A 23,614-nucleotide genomic window follows, 5' to 3' on the forward strand; every position below is an offset into this window, starting at 1 on the left:
AGGGTTTATTGCTGTTCAGCTACCATTTGGCATGCCCATTAAATTACTGCACAAAGCCGACAACAATGCAGATTCAAGCCCTGAATCTTGTGTTAACTTGACTGCATAAAGGGGTCTCCAAGTTTAAAAACAGTTGAACAAAAGAGCCACCATGGAGTGATTAAGACTTATTTGGGTGCTGGAGTGCACAGCTGCTGCAGGGAGGAGGGGGAGAGACAGCACACATCCTCAGGGCTCCGTGTGCTTGGCACAGGTCCCAGCTGAAAGGGAAGGAACTGAGCAACCGAACAACCTTTGTGTTCCTTGGCTTCTTCAGGGCTGTCCCAGTCCCCCAGCACCAGCAGGATCAGTCCCACAGGGCAGCACTCTGCGAGGGGTCTGCCAGGCTGCAGCAGTGCTCCAGCCAAGCGCGCCACACCACACTCCAAAGTGTTCAGCTCTCCTGCAGGCACATCTCTCTGCTCCGTTTGTGAAGCTGCAGAAGGGCAAGGGGAGAGAAGCCAGCTGGGGGAGTGGTCTGCCAACTTAGCAGTGAAATTTATTTCTTCAGCACGCGAACTTGAATGGTCAGCGCTTCAAGCACAAACATGAGCACTCAGCAGAGAAAGAAAACCCCTTTGATTGTTTTGATGCCATCAACAATACAGGGGTGACATAGCTTCCAGCAGAAAGATGTCTCTTCCTATAATACTGACTCTGTTGTCTTGCTTCCTACGTAACTGATTATCCCAGACTGCTTGTGTTTGCTAATGACTTCAGGAGTCTGTTGAGAAGGAAGATCAGCACCGTAGAAACTAAAAAGGAAAGCATCACGTGGCAATATTAACCCAGAAAGGGAACATTTCTTCATGACTGTTATAAAAAAGACAAATTACAGTGGAAAAATACCTCCTTCCAGGGAGAAGGCAGTGCAGGATTGGAACCAAAACAGGCAAAGTCAGGGAACCATTTACATGTTCAGTACTCCAGCTTTATCAAAGAGCTAAAAAATTACTGATTTTTTTTTAATGCCACGAGGAAGTTTTCTAGTACCACATTTTATTCACTGTCCTCCTTTAACCCAGCAAAGGATGGGCAGATTGGTACAGTACATTCAGCTTCTATGCCAATCTTCTGTCCTAAAGACAAAATGGTATACTGATACAAGCTGTGTTAACTTGATTTTTACTTTTTGTCTTTGGGATGAAGAAACTAATCAGCCCCAGACACTTTCCTTTGTCTCTCCTTTTACTTACAATTTTGATAAATTCTCCACTTCTTTGGGACATAGATGGTTTAGCGCTATCACGATGAAAATATCACACTCACAGCAATGTATTATAATTTTGTTAAGTTTAAGAGAAATCTTGATTTAAAAAATATTCTTAGTGGCATAGTCCTATAAAACCGAATGGAACCATTTGAAAGTTGGCAACACTATGTCCTTAAGGTCTTTTCTTACACTATTAGCGGGAAGCTTTCGAAAATGTTTTTATGCTGTTAATGTATGACCAGCACAGTAGGCATGTGTATGAGACTTCCAAACAACATAAAGTAAATCCAGATTATTATTGAACTTCCCATGTAACATAAATATATGCACAATATGAGTCTAGGAGCTATTGACTGAGGTTGAGAGTTAACAAAAAAAATCAGTCTTAAGCATGTCAACATATAAACTTGCTTCAGGAGTCAGGTCCTGAAATATATTTCTTTTCATTGAAAGCATTATGCTAATTGTGCCAAAGACCTCATTCTTATTACTCTGATGGCTGACATCTGCATTTGAGTCCATTTCTCTTTTCAAAGAACAATACCTTGTTTTGTGTCCTTGTACCAGAAAGCCTTGTCAACTCATTGCTAGAAGAAACTAGCATCATAAAGATATGTTAATCAAATCTGAGTAATAAAGTCTGATCTAAGTTGCAAACTCAAAACTTGCCCAGCCAAGCAGCCTGATTTAGCTTTGAAAGGAGCCCTGCTCTGAGCAGTAGGCTACAAAATTACCTCCAAGGATTTTTCCACAGCTATTTGAAATCCAGTTAATGACATAATATTCTGTGCTTACTCTTTCTATTTCTTTCAAACATGCATCTTACTAATGCAGTAAGTCTAGCAGAATGAACATATACACAATTTATGTGGTTGGATTAAACTTCATATATATGTAATTTCTGTTTTCTCTCTCCTTTAGAACCACATGTTTAATGCAAAATCTTACAACTAACAGAGAAGTAAACATCCTTATGGTACACATCTGTGGTTTAGGAATGGTATTCCCCAGTTCAATGCCCCCACCAAGACTCTCCCAAACCAAATTTTCATTCACTGCCCCCCTTCCCCTAATGCTTCCCACTCCAGCAGGATGGAGAGGAGAATCAGAGCCACAAAAGGTTAAAATCAGGTTGAGGTAAAACCAATTTACTGGAAACAGCAAAGCAATAAGAAAATTAACAGTAACAAATACTATATTAACGACAAAATGTGTATGACAAAAAAATCATTTACATGGAAAGCCCACAAGGAATCCCAACCAGCTCTTCACCACCATGCTTTCTCCCATCCAGAAATCTCAGTCTTTTTGGAAGAGAGAGTCCCTTAGCCTGTCCCTGGCAGTGATCTGAGGTGATATGGTGTAACATCAGGGTCTGGCCATCCCCGCTCTTGGCTATTGCCAAAGATTTACCCTGTCCTTGGCCAAAACCAAGACAATCACCTACACTGCTCGCCAGAAAAAAACAGAGGCAGAACACCAGAACAACTCACCTCAGGACTTTGCTAAAATTTGATTAAGTCATGGCATTGGGCAACTTTGAGTGAAATCTGCTCATACAAGTGTGCTTCTGCATATGAGTACCACTAAGCACATGCACTCGTCATTCCACTAGAGCTTTACAAGCTCTGGTTTACATTTGTAATAGCACCATGACTTGGTACAAGTGGGAAAGCTGAGGCAGAAAAGAGATTTGTCGTAGATGAAGCAGGAAACAAATAGCAGAATAAATGCAGCACACTTTCCACTTACTTACCATGGGAGCTGTTTAATAGCCTTTCATACATAATCTGAAGGCAGCTGTGACTCCTTACAAAGCACAGGACTGTATTGTCTATACTTCTAAGGTCCATGAAGCTTAAACAATCAAACATGATGGACCAGCACACAGAAACTCCAGAGTGCCAAGGAATCCCGTGACAATTCCTCTTCATAGCTAACTGTGTCAGCTTGTGTGCTTAAGATAAATTGCTGAGCAAGGCATTTTCTTCTGTGCCAGGCTGAGGATTTCTCTGAGTTTTGTTTCCTCTTTCCAGTGAACTGGGCTCTTTTTTCAGTACACTTCTTTGCGTACTGCTTCTAAAAGCAAACAGTAAGTTCCTAGCAAATCAAGCTACCAAATTTGCCAAGATGAAAAGACATTGATTCGATTTCCTCCCTATTTGTAACAAATACAAAGAAACAGAATTAAATCATTGGTAATGTATATACTCTGCTACTGCCTGGTAATTGCCCTTTTAATCGTTATTATTTTAAGAGCTGATCTGTACCTAGCTGGTCTTCTGGACTTTCATTTATAGTCAAGCTTGAAAATGGTATTTAATGCAGCTCATAAATTAACAGCTTGTACTGAGAACGATTCCCTGCAAGAAGAATTAATATGGCAGCTTCTCCTTTGGCTTAAACTGATTTTATGCTCTCATCTTCAGTGTATTGCTCCCCTTTTAATATTAATTTCTGAAAATCTTAAATATCATAGGATGTCCTTCTGCCTGATTATCAGTCCTTGATCCTTTGTTTCAACAGATGGATGAGGCATTGCATGCTGCCCTCAGAAGAGGACTGGAGACTTTCCATAAGATCCAGACTTGCTGACAGGGACTCCTCCTTCAAGGAGCACCTAGGGATGTTGCTGCAGGCCTAATGGATGCCTCCCAGACTTTGTCTGCTATTTCAGTTGCCCTACATTTTGCAACATGAGCAGTGGGGCTTCCGCATATCTTGCTTTTGTTCCTGGATTTAGCCATGTGATTGCTTCTGATTGTTATGAATTTGGGCCAGATTCCTTCCTGTGAACTATGGCTAACACTAAAGACCTCATTTTACAGCATCAAGAGTCTTCTCAAAAACAACTGAAAGAGGAGGTGCAGGCAAAGGGGAAGCTGCCACATATTTAAGCACACCAGAGGTACTGGAATAGTCTCTGATGAGGATCGAGCTTCTCACAGCAGACCCCTAGCTCAGCCCTGGCTCTTGAGGCAGATAGTGAAGCTTCACTTCTTCCCTACAGGCCAACAGGCTCTGGAGATAACTGATTTACATAAGTTGTGATTATTTCAATTCTTCACTGACTCATTAACGTGATTGTTAGGCTCCTAATGACCAGGCTGGCTGCGTGACTTCCTTCTATTCTGAGGTAATTTAAAGGCAGTTTCATTTTCTCAGTTGCCCCTACAGTACCATGTAAAAAAACTGCTACTTAGTGTTAAATTAACTAACTGCTACTGAAGTGTCAGATGAGAAGAGCAAAATGAATGTCAGGTCTAATTATTAAAGCTATATGTCACAGCTACTTGCAGAGGCCTACTCTGGAGTGGATCCTCTTAACTGCTGAGCACTGAAAGAAAGCATTGGGGTAGCTCCTAGTGAAAGTCATGTCTGTTATGCTAATACAGGGAGCACTAAACAGCTTTCTGACAGAGATTCTCAATGGTCAGCAAGGGACCCTTATGCGATATCATGTAATTGGGACCATCCACTGCTTGCCTGTGACATTCAAATTACAAAGACAGCTAACAAAACATTAGTCCTCAGCAGTCAGGGGGTATTTGCATCTGAAACATAAGATGGTGAAAAATGGCTTTTTTGAGTGGTTTTTCTCTCAGATGGATGCACTACATCAAATACTAAAATGCAGTTCTCACGACACCATTTGAATTATGCTCTCTGTAAGCAAGCAGTTTTACAACTTTTCTTTCTCCATATTCACTTACATAAATTAAACTAGCAGTGGAGGCTGCCAGAAAGACAAAGGGCTATGAAGAAATAGCTCTTTATATGCTACAATCTGCCAGCCACCCACTTCTGTCCAAGCAATTCTTCAAACTCTATTTCTGAGACAAGATATAGGTATGCTACAATTACAAAATCACCAGGTTTTACCTGGCACCAGAAATTTGATAGTGTGTGTGGATCATAACCAAAAACTTACACATAAAATCAACAGATACCATTCATCCTCTGCCCCTAAATGACTTCCACTTATTCCTCCACCAAAAAAAGAAGAGGGGCAGTGAGTTGAATGCTGTCTAATTAAAGAATAATCAGTGAAACCTTCTAGTAAAACTAGAATGACCACATTGTTCCTGTATGAATATAGCACATGTAACTTGAATTTTGTACTGAGGCTTCATTAAGGATCATTATTTGTAGAAAGTTAATAGGATTAAATTTTTTTACCACTAGAGGCACCAGCCAAAAAGCTAGAAACTAACAGCATTTCTAACTTAGACAGTAGCAGCCACAAGACACTGTGGAATTATAATCTAACTTTTGAGAAAGTCTTCATTTAAATGCACATATGACCTGTCATATTTAAGGGTCCAAAAAAGGAATAAGCTGTCTAAACCAAACCACACTTCTCAGCTGCACACATCCACAAAGGGGACATTAGAACATGCGGCACTGTTTCTAGATGATTGTGGCATTGACTGTATTCAATGATCAGCCTTTCAAAAATACTTTCACTGGAAAGAAACAAGTGTTTTGAATGTTAATATTTTTACATTGCTATCTACCTATCAGCTTCAAGTATATGCACTGACATTATGATACAACATTTCCATGTGTTTTGAAGTTTGACTCTAGGAAAGGATCTTCTTAGGAAGGAGGGAAAAAATTACCTTAACATCTAGTTTTTCTACAAAGGACATTGCACAGCAAAAATCCATTTCTGTGAAATGTGTTTTTCACAATCATTTGTTTTGATTTAATGCTTAGTGTTTCCTATCTTCAAGCAATTTATCACAGAGCAAAGAGTATGTTAGTGAAATTAGCTTTCAGTCACATGTTTAGGTTTTTGGGATGGGGGGAAGTTTTATGTATGATACGAAGCATTTTCCTCTGCTTGACAGTGGTGTGGAAGTGTCCCAACTATGGTTGTGCAAGGAGAATTAAGACAATCATTCTTTCCACAGGCAGTCTTTATTTTAGATGTTTAACAGCCTGGATATTCAGCAGCCTGATTGCACAGCCTGTCTGTCCCTCCCCTGCTCTGAAGAGTTTTTCATCAATATGGGCAAATTTCAAAGCTCTTTCAGGAGAGGAAAAGCAAAAACCAGCAAGCAAGGAATGTATTAAGTTTGCTTCAACAGAGCAGACCAACCTCTCCAAACACCTTCTTCCAGTAAGTGACAATACCAACCACTGATGTGAGGCAGCTCAAAGAAGGAACACGAGCACATCTCTTCCCAGACATGCTGTGCCATACCTACAGAAAGTACTGGCAGACCTCCACTTATATCCAGGTTGTGAAATGAAGAGAGCTTCTGCAGCTGTATGTTTTTTTCCTTTATCTGAGGACTCTCACACTATTTCTTCCAGCCTAAGTTTTTGGTTTTGTACTTCTCTTATCTAGCAAGATTCAGCACTTACATAAAAATAGATAAATGCATCTCTGCTGTTTCAGAAAAGATCTGATTGGAAAAAAGGTATGTCCATTAAAAATTTAGGCAAATACAAGTTGGGTTGGAAAAGGTGTATTGTAGCTAGCTGTAGAGGAACAAGGTGCAGAAGAGGAAGAAAATCACCCACACAACATCAATTCCCTTTATGTTAATTTCCCTCTGAGCAATAATGTAAAATATTTACAGCGCTATAAAAACAAAGGCAGATCAAATAGGAGGCAGAAAATAATGTGGGGGTAGAGGAAATGTATTAAGAGAAATTTGCATGTTTACAAGATTTAAATTTAGCTTTGCAGTCACACTGGCCAGCAGACACTGAACAGAAATAGGCAGTACTTAGAACCAGAGGGCTTATTTATTTTTCTGAGAAGCCAATACTATACCATTACCTTGATACTACCTCAATGACCACCTACAGTCATATTTTTGTATCTATAAGTAGAAAATTCTTCAGGAGGAATATAAAACCAACCTAATAATGAAATCTGACCAAAGAGGTTATTAATGTCCCATTGCTCTGGGATACCACAAAACTGCAGCAGAGGAGCTGAGACTGGGATGATGACTGAGAATTCCTTCAGTGGACACCAGCACAGCCACAGGGTGCTGCTGTAGGAGTGCTCAGTATGGCCATGCCACCTTCACTAGATGCCAGAGGAGTCATAAGACAAGGAGTAAAACAGAGTCAAACACTTGGAGATGGCAGGGGAAAAAAACTGTTAAAAAAGAGAGGATGGTATTTGTCAATGCAAGCTGGATCTCTTTTTACAGAAGGAATCTCTCACCACTATCCAAGCCTGCTGTGCAAGTAAACAATGATTTCATAACACAAAAATGAAGAGGGGCAGGAAAGAATAAACCTAGTGAGACTAAAAACCAAACAACATTTGCAAATAAGTACAAGCCATCTTGTATAATCTTCTGCTATTGCGTTATACTCCCCACTCCTCCCTCCTGCTATATGAAGCCATATAAATTTTATCTGGTAAAGTGTTAAGTCCCCTCTAAACTATAGGAATAAATTTTGTTTCTCAAGGCACTATTCTTTGTTCATCACATTGGAGTAAAGTCAGAAAACAAATTCCTAGAGTCCACAGTGTCTGTAAAAACTACCTCGGGTTCCCAAAATATGTTTGAGTTGCTACATCAGATAAATATTAACCTCAGGAAGAAATGTCTTTATTGGTCTTACTGGTCTCTCCTTATACCATTTGATATGATACTGGCAAGAGCAATGAACTTAATCAAAAATAGTAGAGCTGTTCTGTACAAAGACTGGGAAGGCAGAGCATTTTGCCTGTAAGTAGCTGCCATGAGAATTTATAATTAACCATCTGACTGAGAATTATGTTTTGTTTTACAACTTCAGAGTATCCAGAGGTAGGAGTTTAACTGAAAAAGCTGAATTCTACCCCATAACTAATGAACCTCACATATTACACAGCTATGAAAGGCACTTTATCCCAAAAGGTACTTGGTAAAATAGATACAGTATTGCTAGCCAGAAACTATAGAGGCCCCCTGACATCCTAATCTTTGCAAGACAATTTTGTCCACATGAGTTCCTGATATCTTAAATGCCTGCAGTCAAGAGTTGCCAGAGATAGCTGGTTAGAAGCTTCAACTTCCTGAAGAGTTGTGAACTTGCTAGAAACAACTTATTTTAAATCTGCACAAGTTGGCAGCTGTCCTCCTCTGTTAATAAAGGAGTCCACAATACAAGAAGACCATTAAGAGAACAGACCCCAGCTGTAACTGCAATGAGAACAGGCATTAGAAGCAAGCCTAGGAACTGATCCAAGTTCTGACTCAATGATTTTTTTTGTTACTATTTTAGAGAGAGGATTGATTGAGAATGATTTAATATGTCATCACAAAAGCATAACCAAGAGATTATTGCTTCTTCCAAATTATGTCTTAGCCTTGAAATTGCATCCCTCCCACCATGAACAATTTTTTTCTTACCTTGAAGGGGGAAGGATTAGCAACAGTCAAGTAGCACCTCATACTACAAAAGTTACGGGGAGTAACTGCCAATAGCCTGGCGCTGCAAGGACCTCTCACTCACCTGGCAGAGGTGAGCTCTGACCTGTCTCCTTCTTGCACGTCTGCCGGTGCTGCCTCTCAAAATATTGTAGCAGTAGTTGTGTCATTTTCACCTGTGTCAGTGCTAACTTACGAGATCAGCTGGGCTTCTCCAACAGGAGACCCGCACTGTCCATTACTCTGTGCAGACTATTACTCTCAAGAACAAACACGTTACCTGACACTTGTGCCTAGAATGCTGCTGAAATAATTGAAGAAATACTTCATGATCTGGCTGGCAGTGGTAGTGCAGCCTACTAAAGCTTTCAACTTAGGAGATACATCATTTTACTTCAGTGCTACCATAATAATCAAGAACAATACTTTAACTGCTTGACTCATTTTATTTTTATCCCCTTGGCTGCATTTGAGTTTTACAGTGGTTTCTTAAAGATCATTCATTCTTGTAGACCTCTAGGAGGTAACAGACAAGACTGAAGCAATTGTACATATAAAATTACTTATGTTTACAAATTTTTGGCAATCATAATAACCCGTTTTATCCTATTGCCATTGCCCCAATCATTGAAAAAGAGTGTACAATAATTTACATCTGAAGTATTTCAAAGTGCTTGATAGTGATTTTCCAATAGTTATTTACAAGTGGCCTATAGACATATGTACAGGTGTTACAAGTTGTGGCTGGAATATGGCTTTCTATGGAAAGTGCTTTATATTTGGTCAGTGATGTTACTGACTAACCAACCCATGGGTTACTGATAAAACTGTAACCACTAACAGCTGAATTGTTGTGGACAGGTATTTACAGAGTTGTTAAGCTGTAGAAAATAACTATTTACACAAGTGTTCCATAAATACAGAAAGTATCTTCTTTCTTCCAAGAATGGAGGAAGTCCTTCAGCCACAAACCTGGTTACTATCCCCAAAGAGTGTAAGACACAAGTAAACTGAAAGTGATTGCTGATCCAGTGCTCACGCCATATCATCATCTGTGCTGACAACAGATATCTGTAAAAAAAGTAAGTACAAGTTAGCTACAGTTGCACTAATAAAAGACAAAGCAACACACATCATTGCTAATTCTGCAGGCTAGTGATCACATTCAGCACAGGTTACTCCATCCTAGGTACAGACACTAGTTACCTACCAGAACTTTAACCTTAATTATAGGGTAAACTTGTCAGTTGGTTCAACCCAGTAGTGCCTGCAGCCAGCAGCTTTCAAAAGCAGAGACCTCTCCTAAATTCAATTCAGGTATCATTTGGCAGTCTTTCTACTCCCATTATTAACCTGGAGTCTCAGACATAATAGGTTTACTTACTGCAGGGTAGGTGTGTCCTACTGAACCACTGTGTCTTCCAATATCAATTGTGAGGTCCTCTTCTGTGGTTTTCAGGTAAACTGGATTATCAAAATTCATGCTTTTCATGTTCTTGTGCTGCCAGTTACGCCACATGAAGTAACCAGCTGCTGCAGCCATCATCAGCAATACTGCAAGGAGATAGAGAGATTGCAAACATGGAGTAGAGTCAGGTCAAGCTCCTAAGAGTGGCTTGTCCCACAATATGGGGTCCAAAAAGCTAGTAAATGCTCTACTCACCAGCAGGAAGAATGATCCAAGCTGCTGATGTTCTTCCAGCTGCCGTTACTTCAGAGGTTGTACCACTAGTGTTGAACGCTGCATGAGAATTTGACACAGTGAGCTTGCGTACTGACAGGCTGGCAGATTGTCATATGCAAGCATTTCCCAAACCCAGAAGCTCCTATTTGATTAGCTTCTCTGCTAGAACAGCCTAACATGCTTCATTCTGTATTAGTTGGAAGCTTTCTTTATTGTTTGCCTTTACTGAGCACTCCTGGGATTTCATGGAACCTACAGATTCCACACTGTCCTATGTGAACTAAATCTGTTTAACACATGCTCCAGATGCTACACTACACAAGTGATCTGGCCTGTGTTCTCTACTTGCATGCAAAGGAAAAAGCTTCCATGTGGGCTAGTTGGTCAGTTTGCATTTAATTTCTCTAATGTTTAGCAGTGTGAGTTATTGGGACCAGTACCTCCAGGAACTAGTCCAACAGTTGGAGATTTTTCTGTTGTGCTGGTATCTTTAGCCTCAGTGTAAGCCACAGTTGTTCCAGTACCTGAAACTAATTATAGATCAAGAACTAATTATAGATCAGTTAATCCTGAAGTTCTGCAATGGCTTTGCTATGAGAGCCATGGTAGTGAAGGTTCAGCAGATGGCAAAAATGATCATGCAGGTTGTTAGCTTCACTGGGAACACTGACTTTAACTATTTCACTAGCACACCCTCAGCAGAGAGTTCTTGATGAAAACTAGTTCCAAGAACAAGGCCAGGCAGTTAATCAGGAATGAATTACAGGCATTTAAAGTCACAACAGTCACAAGCCATCCCACCCCTCGCATTCAGGTTTTCTCAATAAGATTTTAGTTTTACAAGTTTACTGATTAGGTACAGCCTTTGATACCCATAGCAACCTTTTAGAGCAGCCAAGGGAGGCCAGCATCCTTGCATTTAGCAGTCTGTAGCAGTCAGAATCAATATGCAATGCAGTCAGTGGCACCTTGGAGTTTCTAGTTCCACTCCACAGGACAAAGCAAGCCTGCTGCATAGTCAGTAGTGACAACTCTAGAACAGCAGCATGCTCAAAGGGAGGTACAAGCTTCCTCGGGCAGCAGCATTAGCCAATCACCTTTTGATCTGTGTATTTATAGGTACAGCCATGTTAGTTTATACCCCTGTTTTGTAAGAGGCTGAGTATGCTTTGTCCTTGTGCTTGCTGTCTGCAGAAAGCCATGGAGGTACAAGATCCTGTTGCAAATGATGATGATGACGCAGAAGCAAAGCATGGACTTTGAACAGCACCTACAGACTCTAAGGGCCACATTAAAGCATAAGGACCTCCCCTCCAGGATTACTTACATCAGATTAATTTTAGCAAAGCTGTAGCCTATAGTGGTGTATTTCCTTCCCCCTAATGGTTCAATACTCCTTCACCATTCATCCTGGGAATGATCTCAGTTGTGTTACAGTACCTGTACATCTCAGACCATCCTCCTGTAAGAAGTACCCAGCTGGACATGCACAGGTGTACTTTGGAGAATGTTCATTTATCTGAGGAGCAGGCAGGCACAGGTAGCTACAACCTCCATTTGCCATGTGCTCTTCACACCAGTTCCTACCTGTTGGTACAGCAATTCAGGAGTGAACAAGAGTGAGCCCTCATGCTCCAGGTGTTCTGCTGAAGTATTTGCTCAGTAATTGTTTTTGTAAAACATTACATGTCCCAGCTGGTTATAGATGTATATCTGCTCTGCCCAAGAAAGAGCAATTGCAACTAGACCTCTCAACCCCCATGGGGCTACCTATATTAGAAGCTCCAAGAGCAGGAGTAGGAACGGACAGCTGTACAGTGAAGGGATAACATTTGCCACCATCCAGGCAGGGCAGGCTTCTTACAAGTATGCACTCACTTAACTATAAACTGTATTGAAATTACCTGAAGGCTGAACAAGTTCATGATACACAATGATGTCCTGTGCATCATTGAGGTTGTTCACAAGAGTAACTAAATCGGTTCCAGTAAATTTGTTGGCACCATAGACTGCCTCGTTCTCTCCATCAATCCAGTACACACGGTCCTAGAAGACAATGCCATTGCATCCCATTACCTCCATGGTGCTATCAGCCCCATACCAGCAAGAAGAGGATCTTTGACAATGACCACAGGAAGTCATTCTTACCTCAAAAATGGTTAGAGCAAGAGGATGAGGAAGGAACATATGTGACTTCAGCACAATTCTACGATCCTGGCCATTCAAATCCACACTTGACACCATGTGTAGTTTGGAATCAAGCCAGTATAGGCGGCTTTTTACAAGATCTAGGAGGGGGAAAACACCAATACATTTAGTGTCCACATGGAGGAAACCTCCAAAGCTCGCTGCAAGAATTGAAACACGCACAGGTTTGAGAATGGTGGCAGTGTTGCCCTAGTTTCTTACCATTCCAGCATACAGAGGGCTGCTGCAGTGATGCCTATGTGGCCTGTGCCTCAACTATAATATACAGCAGTTCAGGAAAAGTTACTATTTCAGTTTCTGAGAAGTGTTGATGCCTGTTGCAGTGTCTTCAGGCATACAGAAGCTTCCCTTTCTCAGAAGCTGAAAATACTTCTCTGAAGAATGACCTTGGCTTTTGTAGCAAAAAAATTGCTTAAGCTCCAGAATACCTCTGGCAGAGACAAGTTCAACATACCTAGAGCAATTCCATTAGGCCATTGGATTTCTGTTGTCACAAGCTGCTGTCTGTCAAATCCATTCATTCCTGCTTTTTCAATTTTTGCTGGCTCACCCCAGTCTGACCAGTACATAAAGCTGTGAAGCAGAATTTATGTTGTATGATGCACTATAGTACTGTGTAGTATCACTCTTTATTATGACCATTAACTAACAAAGGCTACCTAAGTCAGTTATCAGAACACGTAGCTGGTAGGTGTACTCTTTTAAAAGAACCTGGACAAATACTCACCCAGAAATAGGATCTACAGCAATAGAAGCTGGCTCTCTCAGCTCAGAGAGAAACAAAACCTTTCTTTTTGTGCCATCTAGGCTAGCCACTGAAATGGTCTTTGCAGCTGAGTCCGACCAGTAGATGTTCTTATAAACCCAGTCTACAGCAATTCCTGCAGGGCTGTGTATGTTGTCCAGGATTCTGATGTGTGTTCCAACTTTATCACGGGTATCAATAGAGGCACTGGAAGACAAGAATTACTTGCTTTCAACCACTTCCACTGCAGATACTATCCCTTGGCACACCTCAGCAAATACTGCACAAGATTTCAGGCAGAAGATGCATGTGGGACTTTCCACAGAGTGCCTTTTGTACAAATGTAGCAGCAGTTACTAGGAAGTGCAACAGGCATACACATTGGTAGCTGTGGCAGCTTGCATCAACTGTGCTTTGTCTTTAGAACACCACGAATCTAGTTTTCATTACCAGAGACTAGAGAAATAGGTCTTACTTGGGTAAAACCATGGGATGGTTTAGGGAAGTACACTAGGTACAGAAGCTAAGCCCATTTACCTGAAGATTGCTTTCTGGCTGAAGTCTGCCCAGTAAAGCTTTTGCTCAGCAATATCAGCATCTAGAGCTATAGAGTTTCTTAGCTGCTCTACAAGCTGAATATATTCTTTTCTCTCAAGGCCAATCTTCCTTATGTCTCGACGGTTGGTGAAAATTAGACTTGGTTCCTTCCCTGTAAAAAGAGTTTGTTATCTATACTTCTGGATATTCAGTCACATGCTTTTCTTTTACAGAAAGTTTTAAGAGTCATCATATTTAGTATTTGCCATTCCACACTTGCTAGCAGATGCTGACAGAGGTCTTGGCTGTACCATACCTCATCCTTTTCTCCCTCCACAACTTGATGGGGAGGATCCTCCTGCCCAGGGAGCAGACACAAGCAGTTTATGTCAGGCAGCTTCAAGTACTGTATCATGGTATCATTTGAAGTCTTAGTAGTGGTCAGTAACACCATAATAGCTAGTGTAAAAACCACAGTAGTATAGACAGTGCATCATTTGCTGACTCATTTTAAAGTGGAGATATGAAAGTCATGTCAACACTCACCAACTGCCTTGCACACCCCAGTAGCAAGATCCATCTGATAGCCACGGCTGCATTCACATTTGTAGCCCCCTTTCAGGTTGATACAGATCTGACTACATATACCAGGGTTCTGACATTCATCAATATCTGTAAAAACAAAAATTTAATTTATGCTCACTTCCAATATCACCAGTAGAGGCCATGTCAAACTACTAGATATGTACCTCCACAGGTTCTCTTGTCCAGAAGCTCAAACCCAGCTGGACAGTCACATTCATAGCCAATAATGAGATCTCTGCAGATATGAGAGCATCCACCATTGTTCACCAGACATTCGTTGATGTCTACAAGAGAGAATCGGCCACTTCTGAGAAGGCGTTCTTGTTTAGTTTTATAGTCTTAGCCATGGAGCACTTTTCCAGGTACACATCCACTTTCTAACAATGCCTGTCACATCTGATAAACTGTTCTGGCACTCAAAGTCACATACAAGAGAACCCCCCCAAATTCACGTTCACTCAGCTACCAGCACTTTCTCTGTGTTACAAGCAGGCAGCAATAAAGATTGAGGTTCCTGAAGTTTCAGTGTTTCTAATGCATTCAAGTGCTTTCCTGACTACAAAGAAATCATCCTATCAGCCAGTTTGGCTGTGATAAAACTAGCCTATTATCGAGGTTGGTCTCAGTTGTAAATTTGCCACCAAGAAGTGCCAATGGGCATTCCAGCTGACATCTGACAACTCAGAGGCTATATCTAAGCATATCTAGTAATCAGCATTGTGCAAAGAGTTTATTCACTTACTACACTCCTTGAGGGGCTCATCACTCCAGTCCTTGCAGTCTCTCTGCTGGTTACACACTTTATTGATATCTATGCATTCTCCACTCCTGCACTTGAATTTGCCAGGTCCTGAGCACTGAATAACTGACATAAGGAAGATTGTGAGGGTGACTCCCAACTTCAACAGATATTCTGCAAAGACTTTATTCTTGCTCAGTTCCACACTTACCATTGTTACAATTTGCTTCATCTGTGCCATCCAGACAATCTCTCACACCATTGCACTGCCTAGTCCCATGGATGCAGTTCCCATCTTCACATCTGAATTGGTCTGGTCTGCAGGTCCGAGAAGCTGAGGACACAGTCATGACAGACTTTTACTCCTGAGGTTTACTGAAGCAAAGGAAATAAAAGAGGAGTCAAGCAGTACCTCCTAGAGAAGGACCAAGTGAACTTACGGCAGTTGATTTCATCACTTCCATCCTTGCAGTCAGGATCTCCATCACAGCGCCACTTTTTGTGGATACATTCACCTGAGCCACACTGCACCTCACTGGCAGAGCACTTCACAGAAGGTGCAGGCTGGCGGCCACATTGCTCTAGAGACTCATCTGAGCGGTCAGGGCAGTCAGCATCATCATCACACACCCAGCTGAGGGGAATGCAAGTCGAGCTCTTGCACTGGAACTCATGAACTCCACAGGTAGGAGGTGCACACTCCAGCTCATCACTACCATCACTGCAGTCATCTTGACCATTGCAGACAAAGCTCTTGGAAATACATTGCCCACTGCTGCATGTGAAGTCTGCTGGACTACAAGTCACATTGCCTGGGGTAATGGGAGTAAGAGAGATTAATATATTGTCACAAGAAGGCTGACTTTTGTGTGAAGATATTTTGTTTTTCAGCTGCTAGCTGATACAATATCAGCATCCTGTACAAGGCAATAGGGAAGCCCAAATGACCACCTACAGGACACTTGAGTTCCACAGACCATCCTCATTGCCTTTGGACATTGTAAGTGATTGGCATCAGATTTGAACTACTGAGTGAAAATAACCTTTTGAAGTAGCTAGGCTGTCCTGCACTTCAGATAGCATGTCTTTCAGAAAACAGGGTCTAACACTGTGAACCAAAGACAGAAGGTAAAAGAAATGCTAACTCAACAGTACAGACTAAGATTAAGGTAGTCTGATGGTCAGCATGTACTGTAATTTGAAATCAAGTGTTTTGTGCTGGTCCCCAGGACAGCAGTGCCCCATTTGCTTGGACCAGTAGGGATAACAGACCAATGTCTTGCCTGAGTTGATCCTGTGGTTAAGCACACCCATGCAATTTATGTCAATACAAATTATGTTGGTTTAATAGCAATGTAGCTAATAGCTCAGTGTGCCTAGGCTCATAGTTTTATCAACTTCTTTAGAAACACTGCCTGTAGATTTACTTGTAGATTAAGGCATTAGTTTGTTGAGTAAGATGGCAACTCCACAGACACACAGCAAAATTCTGGAGATCTGTGTCTCATCAGGCCATCCATATAAGGTGGTTCTGATGGAAGCCAGCCCTTTGCCTTTGGTTACAGCAAGTATGTCTCAGGACACCTCAGAAAACTCAAATGTATGCAAATTCTTTTGAATAAGCCAGGAATGCTGGCTTTAATGCTGCAATGGCAGCTTTACTTGCATACCAGCCTGAAGTTCCCTCCCCACTGCCCCAGCCACCCAAACATCAGAAATCCAGCTCCACAGATATTTCAGAATAGAACTATAAGGTAGATCAGCTATGCTCTTTGCTAAAAGTTGCTGCTACACTTTTAGGAGACAATTTGTTAATGTAAGCAGCAATTTCAGGAACTCTCCAGAAAACAAGTTCTGACAGTTGGCTTGCCAAGTGACTAAACATACCTATGGCTACTGCCAAAATTAGCAGAGAAAAAAAGACATACATTAAAAAGCTTACATTATTGTAGCTCTTAATTTAGCAGGAGAGAGGATTGTTAAAAAAAGTTTGCTTTAAGTAGCTGCAAAACAAGATTAATGTAGGAGAGGTATTGACACTATCAAAAATTTATCTTCCCAGATGTACTGCCCAGGTAGCTCCTTTCCAGACAAGTCAATTTCAAATAGAGTTATGCAATCGCCATTTCTCTCCTTACCACAATTCTGTTCATCTTCTTCACTGTCACAGTCTTTTTCACCATCACACTTCCAGGACACTGGGATACACTGAGTTGACTGAGGACCACAGCTGATTTCATTTACCCGGCATGTTCTTGTGTCTATTGAAAAAAAGTTTTAGTTCAATCTAGGAGCCACTTGGGTATCAGCATTTGTGCTGAAAATTGAGACTGAAAGGCTTCAGGTCTGGACAAAGTTGCAATTATTTAGATGCCAACATCTGTATAAATTGATGGAAAAGGCTATACTATTCTGTAATGTTCAGTTTAAAAAAGATGTTTCTAATTCTTAAGAGATTAATATTTTAAGGGTACCTTTGTAGCGGCAGCTTTGTGACTGCATGCTGATTACACTGTAGCAGCTTGAGCTACAACAAGTAGTAGTGGGGAGGAGTAATGCCAAAGTGCACTAGGACTTGGGCTGAAATCTTCCACACTGTGGATCCTACTGATACAGGAAAATGACACTTTCTATACTATAGATCTGTACTGCAGTGAAAAGTCTCCTCAAGACCCCGACAAGGCCAAGCACTTAGGACGGTGCTCCCCAAGACAAGTTCATCCCTGCTTCAGGAGGAGAGCCAGACTACAAGCAGGCAGGAAGTCAAAATGCTCCTCCCCAGAGGCCTGGCTACACCACCACGCCAGGTTCACTTACGGCACAGCTCGGAACTCTCATCAGACCCATCCTCACAGTCGGGATCCCCGTCACACTGCCATCTGTTAGGCACACATTGACCACTGAGGCACACAAAGTCAGATTCGGCACACGTCTTCTTCACTGCAAGGGAGAAAAAGACACTTGTTTAGAGACACCAGAGCTTAGCTTATTTATTGCTAACAGGGATCAGCTTTGCTGCCCTAGGAAGTTATTCAATGTCCTTGGTTTGTGGATGCCTGGTGTTGCCCCCCACCAACCGAGTAAACAGTGCTGTTGACCACTTCCTACAGGGTAGGAAGGGGTCAAATATTTCTCTGTGTACAGAGAAGCATTTATATTCATCTAATCAGGCACTGAAGGACCACTATTGCTAAGGAGACTAAGCAGGTTAGTTTATATTAGCTGCTGCTTTGAACAGACCTAAGTTAAAATAAGGTCTGCTGATATTAATATTTAGGTTTTGAACTCTGAGTTTATAGTCAAGGCATTTGATTTGTCATTACAGAAGCATGGTACTATGTAACTCTAGGGTAATAGTTTAGGTCTGCCTGAGGAGACTGGCAGTTCAACCACACCAGTGATGGATATAGAGTATGCTTTGCCTGGTCTCCAAGTAAATCTAGTCATCTGTCTTGGCTTCTATGCCTGCTTAAAGCAAAGGTTGGCAGCCAAAGCTAGACTTAATGTTTATAGGAGACACAGCAGAATTACTTCCACATATAAAACAGGGCTTTTAGCCATGGAATAGCCAACAGCAGAGTGCTAATAGCAAACATTTTCTATTATGTATTCAAGAAACAACTGAGAACAGGCTTATATTCTGTTCCTGTCAGTCATCACTCTCACAAGTGAAGAATTTTGGTCACAAGCTTTGTCTCAGTTGCCAATTTCAGGAGAGTTAGATAACACTCAGGAAAATTCAATTGCCTCAGATGGGTACAAGGAATCAATAGTGGTTATTCTAAGAAATTTGTCCTTTTGTTCCGACTGCCTGAAGTGCTGGGCAGGAAAGTATCTCTCCAGCTATCTACTGTTAAGTCCCCACTTCCAGCTAGCAAGTACTACTACAGAGGTATTATTTTGATTACTTACCACAAGCACTCTCATCACTGCCATCTGAACAGTCTTCATCACCATCACATTTCCAGATTTGAGGAATACAGCGTCCATTACCACATGCAAACTGGGATTCTTCACATTTTGCTCTTGCACCTTCAATGAAAAAAAACCCTACACCTCAATACTACAGTTAAGCAATGCTATGCTGTCTTTTTTACCACCTCCCTAAAACCCTCTGATTTTTATAGATTCCCACAAAGCAATACCATCTTGCTTTCCCCACTGATCAAGAAGCTACCCAGCCTAATCAAGAGCATAACATCAAAACCAGATATGAGCTCCAAATTTCTGCAATCACCTTATTAGATTATGAAAGTAAAGCCAAAAGCTTTTTCACAGTACAAGAAAGTTTAAGCACCATAGCCATTCACCTGCCAAACAGCAGCAAACAGTCTCAGTGTTATTCTCACTCAGTTTTCCTCTTCAAGGCAAGGTCAAGCTTACAAAAATGCATGCCCAAAATTACTTTTGCTGCCTTGCACCTAGCATCACATTCTCAAAACTCTTCAAACTTTAAGCAAATTTGGTTTAAATTTGATTAATGTCAAGCCAGATTAGCATTTCAATGCTCTGCTGCTAACACATTACAGCAGAATCCCCAAGACATCTGTAAAAGTAGCTTAGATAACTGCTTTGTAGCTGAGCAAGTTTTCATGCTTTATGTTACCCCTCAAAAAGTGGCATCCAGAGACATTCCTTGGTATACATTAAAAGAAGTGTGATGCTAAAAGAGCAAGGTAATTAATCACTTCCTTCTGGAATGAAGTCCATTGTCTCACAACTGGTAAATCTTGGTTTGCTAGTATGTTTGAGTAAGGTACTGCTTTCTGCAAGATCCTTGGAGTGCATTTTTCAGTGTATCTTCAGCTCTACAACTGTATGACCCCATCCCTCAAGGGAATGCGCTTTGTCTTGGAAGCCCTGCTATAACTGTCACTAAAAGCAGCAGCCTGCATCTTCAGCAGCTAAGCCAGAGCTGTTCCACTTAATGCACGCAGGCAAGTGTGTAAGATTGTGCATCAGTATTGGCTGCACATGCCCAGAGCATGATGCAAGACTCCTGATCCTTCTTGGTTTATTGCATCATTTAGTGAGAGTGCTTTGTCCTGGCATTCAAAGGGCATCAAATTTTAGTAGAGTATTATTTGCTATTTTTATGTCCTCTCAGTATGACATGCAAAATGCAGGACAGTTTCCAAGCAGAAGGAAGGTACTCAGCCATTTTACATTATACTGGCTAGCCATCAGGCATGAGGCATGGACAGTACAAGCAAGAACATGAGCAATTCTATCTGCTGAATGTCTCATGTAAATCCATGAGCAAGGATGTGAGAAAGCACCTTACTGAGTTCTGCTAATGTTTTAGTAGCCTTGCGGGGGGACTAGAGCAGTAACCCAGTCGTAAGAACAAAGTTAACAACTTTTTTAATGGGAACTATGTTTAAAAAGTACCAAAAATCAGAACATCAGTTATTGTGTATACTATTTCCATTCCCTGGTTTCCTTTTCTGGTTGGGAATTACAGCAGCATGTGCTTTCTAATAGCGTGGCTTTGTAAAGCTGCTACTACTACTTGGTCATGAGCTGTCAGTCAATTAGCTTGCCTTGTGCTAGACAGCACACCCAGCCACCTAAGAGTGGGAGTAGGTGCCACAATTAGAAGCTTGTTGTAAGCCTGATACCTTGTTGTCCAGCAACCTCTAAAAGAAGGTTAGAGTTGTGGGCCCTGGTGACATATTTCAGGTTTTACTGTACTACTGCATGAAATAAAAGAAACAACAACCAACTCCTGCTAGTTTCAGGACTTCCTCATCCAGGCGTTCAGAGTGAGAACAGTCAACCTTTCCCAAAATAGCATACGGAGATATTAGACTAAGCCTGCCACTAAGGAGATCCCAAAATAACACCATGGCCCTTAGTTACTCTGTTTCAAGCTAGAATAACCAGAAAAGGATCGCTAAGGCTGCCTAGTACATTGTGACTTACAAATGTAACACCATTTTGATCAAATGCTACAGGGAAGCTACACACAAGACTAAGTGAAACCAGAGCTGAGCTTGGAGCAACAGCTGTAACTTTACAATTACAATCCTAACAACAAACCGTTCCAAGAATATAACATTGCTTCTGCAGCTGATACCAAGTGAAATGTCAGAGGTACTACTTTTAGCCCACAAACAAGTAAAAAAAATCGACAAGAACTAACACCTACACAGGTGCACAAAGGTAGAGGTCAGCATCTGTTACTGCTCCTGAATATGTGTAAATGTACAGCTTCTCTTTATGTGCTCTTCTTACAGTAGAAGCACCTTCACACATTTTCTCTTCATTGGAATATATCTTAGGCTGAAAAATGTTGATAACAGTAACATCAGAGCCCGTGACTGCTAACACATATTGTTTTAATTTTCCCCAGATAACTACTTACTAGAAGCAGCAATGGGTGTAGGGTGAAGGAGCACAGTTACACTGGCTACCCCAGTTAAACTACCTTTCTCCATATCTCTGCTATCACTGTTAGTCTCAGCCCCTTAAGCAAGTTGCCAGATTACTTGTCTGGGCAGCTTCAAACATGTGACACTTGTGTACTGTCATCTGACACCAAGTCCCAGAAAAGCCTCGACCGTGATTGGGAAACCTTGTGAGAGCTCATATAGGAACTAGCTTAGACTTCTCCCAGACCCTGGCAATTACAACTAGTAGCAGAAGAGAGCTGATGGGGCCACTAACTCAAACTGAAAGAACAATCAGAATAACTTGGTTAGCTAGCCTACTAACTCCCATCACTGTGTATCCCTTGTGATGACTTCTGAGCACAGTGAAGTAGCATTTTCAGTGCCAGCCAGCTTGATCTTTCATTCTACAACTATTTAACCATGTCTGTTGTGACCAGGCACGTGAGCAACCTACAGGACTGGGAGACAAGAGGTGACTAGCAGACATTTCTCCTCCCTCTCTTTGTATGAATTCTGGATACAACAACATGCTGACAGGGCTCTACCCAACGTACCTAGTGTCTAAACAATCGCACGCCGTTATAGGAAACACTACCAAGATCAGACACTTAGGCCTACTTTAGGACAATAGTCAGGAGATTTAAGAGCAATACGACAATGCAGACTTCCAACTGCCCTCCTCCTACCTAGGAGAGCAGGCTGAAGCTCAGCTCCTCAGGGAAGAAAGGAGTCAGCCAATGATTATTTCCTCCACTAAAGAGTAAAATAAGCCAGTTGGATGGTCGTTTTTAAATCTCTGCCAATACGGGCAACAGCTTCTACGCCGCGAGGCAGCCCGGGAGCCGGCCACGAGCAGCGCCACTGGCGAACGCCCAGCCCCGGGAGCAGGGACCCGGCGCCGGCAGGACCCAGCCTTGCCACCAGGTGGAGACCCCTCACGGTGGTTGCTCCGGACCCTGAACTAGAGCCATGCCAACACCGCTGGATAACACAAAGCCTAAGTTGCACCGCAGTTTGACAGAACCTTTAACGCCGCGAGCTTCCCAAGCGCTTCTCTTTCGCCCTCCACAATAGAGCCCGAATCCTCCCCGACCCTCTCGCGTTAGCCTCAGACCCTCAGACCCTCCTCCTTAGTATCGATCAGGAAGGCGGGCCCCTCCCGCAGCGGGCGGGGGGCTCCCGGGGCTCGGTCCCCCCTCGCCGCTCCCGCCGCCCGGGGCCCCGGGGGAAAGGCGGCGCCTCGCCCGGCACGGGGGGCGGCGGGGCCGACGCGGCGGCAGCGCCCCCCTGTTCACCCGGGCCCGCCCCGCTTCCCCCGGGGCAGCGGGCAGGCAGTCCGAAAGAGCGGGAGAAAATAACGAGAGCGAGGCAAAAGTAAAGGGCGGTGGGAGACGGCGTCGCCGCGGGGGCAGCGGCGGGAGCCGCCCCGGCGGTGCGGGCCCCAGCCCACTCCCCCGGCCCCGCACTCACCGTCGGCGGCGGCGCGCAGGCAGCCAAGGGCGAGCAGCAGCAGCAGCGCCCAGCAACGCGGGACCCCGCTCCGCTCCGCGCCGCGCCCGCCGGCCGAGGGGTTCGGCTCTCCGCGCTGCCGGTCCAGCCGCATCGCCACGCCGGGGACGGGGTGCGCGGGCAGGCAGGCGCTGCGGGCGGGGAGCCGAGGAGCAGAGGCAGCAGCCGGAGACATACACGGGGGGAGGCCGTCCCCGCGGCGCTCTTATAGCAGCCGCCCGGCCGCCCTGCGCGCCCGCTAGTGACTCACGGCGCCGCGCCGGGCCCCGGTTGGCTCGCCAGCACCGCCCGCCCCCGCTGCCTCCTCCGCGGCACCTGCTGCCGCCGCGGCGCGCCCGCACACCGCTCGGCGCGGCTCGGCGGGGCACGGGCGGCGCGGTGAGTGGCGCTGCGGCGGCGCGGAGCGGTGAGGTGCTGCGGGCTGAGCCCCCGCGCCCCCCCGCCCGGCCCTCCTTCCGCAGGGCGGGGACGGGCGCGGTGCGACCCTGCCGCCAGAGCCTGCGCCGGGGCGGCGGAGCGCGGCACTCCCGGCGGGAGCGGGTCGGGAGGCGCGGCGGCAGCGGCGGCTTTGT

The 23,614-nt window shown here is 43.4% G+C and overlaps 1 protein-coding gene across 2 annotated transcripts; it reads right to left on the reverse strand.

The window, feature by feature from the left end:
• Nucleotides 1–8,616: 8,616 nt before the first annotated feature.
• On the reverse strand, nucleotides 8,617–23,286 carry VLDLR (very low density lipoprotein receptor). 2 transcript variants are annotated; one of them, XM_058044008.1, is made up of 19 exons: nucleotides 23,004–23,286; nucleotides 19,051–19,170; nucleotides 17,956–18,078; nucleotides 17,277–17,399; nucleotides 15,579–15,950; nucleotides 15,350–15,472; nucleotides 15,142–15,264; nucleotides 14,564–14,683; nucleotides 14,361–14,486; nucleotides 13,815–13,986; nucleotides 13,260–13,484; nucleotides 12,987–13,105; nucleotides 12,473–12,612; nucleotides 12,229–12,370; nucleotides 11,765–11,911; nucleotides 10,765–10,854; nucleotides 10,304–10,381; nucleotides 10,025–10,194; nucleotides 8,617–9,711 (listed from the first exon to the last, which is right to left on the reverse strand). In XM_058044008.1, the coding sequence occupies exons 1-19, from the start codon at nucleotides 23,215–23,217 to the stop codon at nucleotides 9,676–9,678; spliced, it is 2,763 nt and encodes a 920-aa protein (XP_057899991.1). In that variant the 5' UTR covers nucleotides 23,218–23,286; the 3' UTR covers nucleotides 8,617–9,675. The 2 variants fall into 2 exon arrangements, with proteins under 2 accessions (XP_057899991.1, XP_057899992.1); XM_058044009.1 differs by lacking the exon at nucleotides 10,765–10,854 and having other exon boundaries at nucleotides 8,618–9,711; nucleotides 23,004–23,136.
• Nucleotides 23,287–23,614: the final 328 nt, after the last annotated feature.

This window comes from Melospiza georgiana, chromosome Z (assembly GCF_028018845.1).
Source record: "Melospiza georgiana isolate bMelGeo1 chromosome Z, bMelGeo1.pri, whole genome shotgun sequence".
NCBI classification, from domain to species: Eukaryota; Metazoa; Chordata; class Aves; order Passeriformes; family Passerellidae; genus Melospiza; species Melospiza georgiana.

Coding starts and splice junctions, on each gene's coding strand:
- VLDLR (XM_058044008.1), bottom strand. CDS start 23,217: ATGTCTCCGGCTGCTGCCTCTGCTCCTCGGCTCCCCGCCCGCAGCGCC. Junction 13,485..13,814: donor AGCCAGAAAGCAATCTTCAG/GTAAATGGGCTT, acceptor CTTGTCTTCCAG/TGCCTCTATTGATACCCGTG. Junction 12,613..12,986: donor GCCTAATGGAATTGCTCTAG/GTATGTTGAACT, acceptor TCCCCCTCCTAG/ATCTTGTAAAAAGCCGCCTA.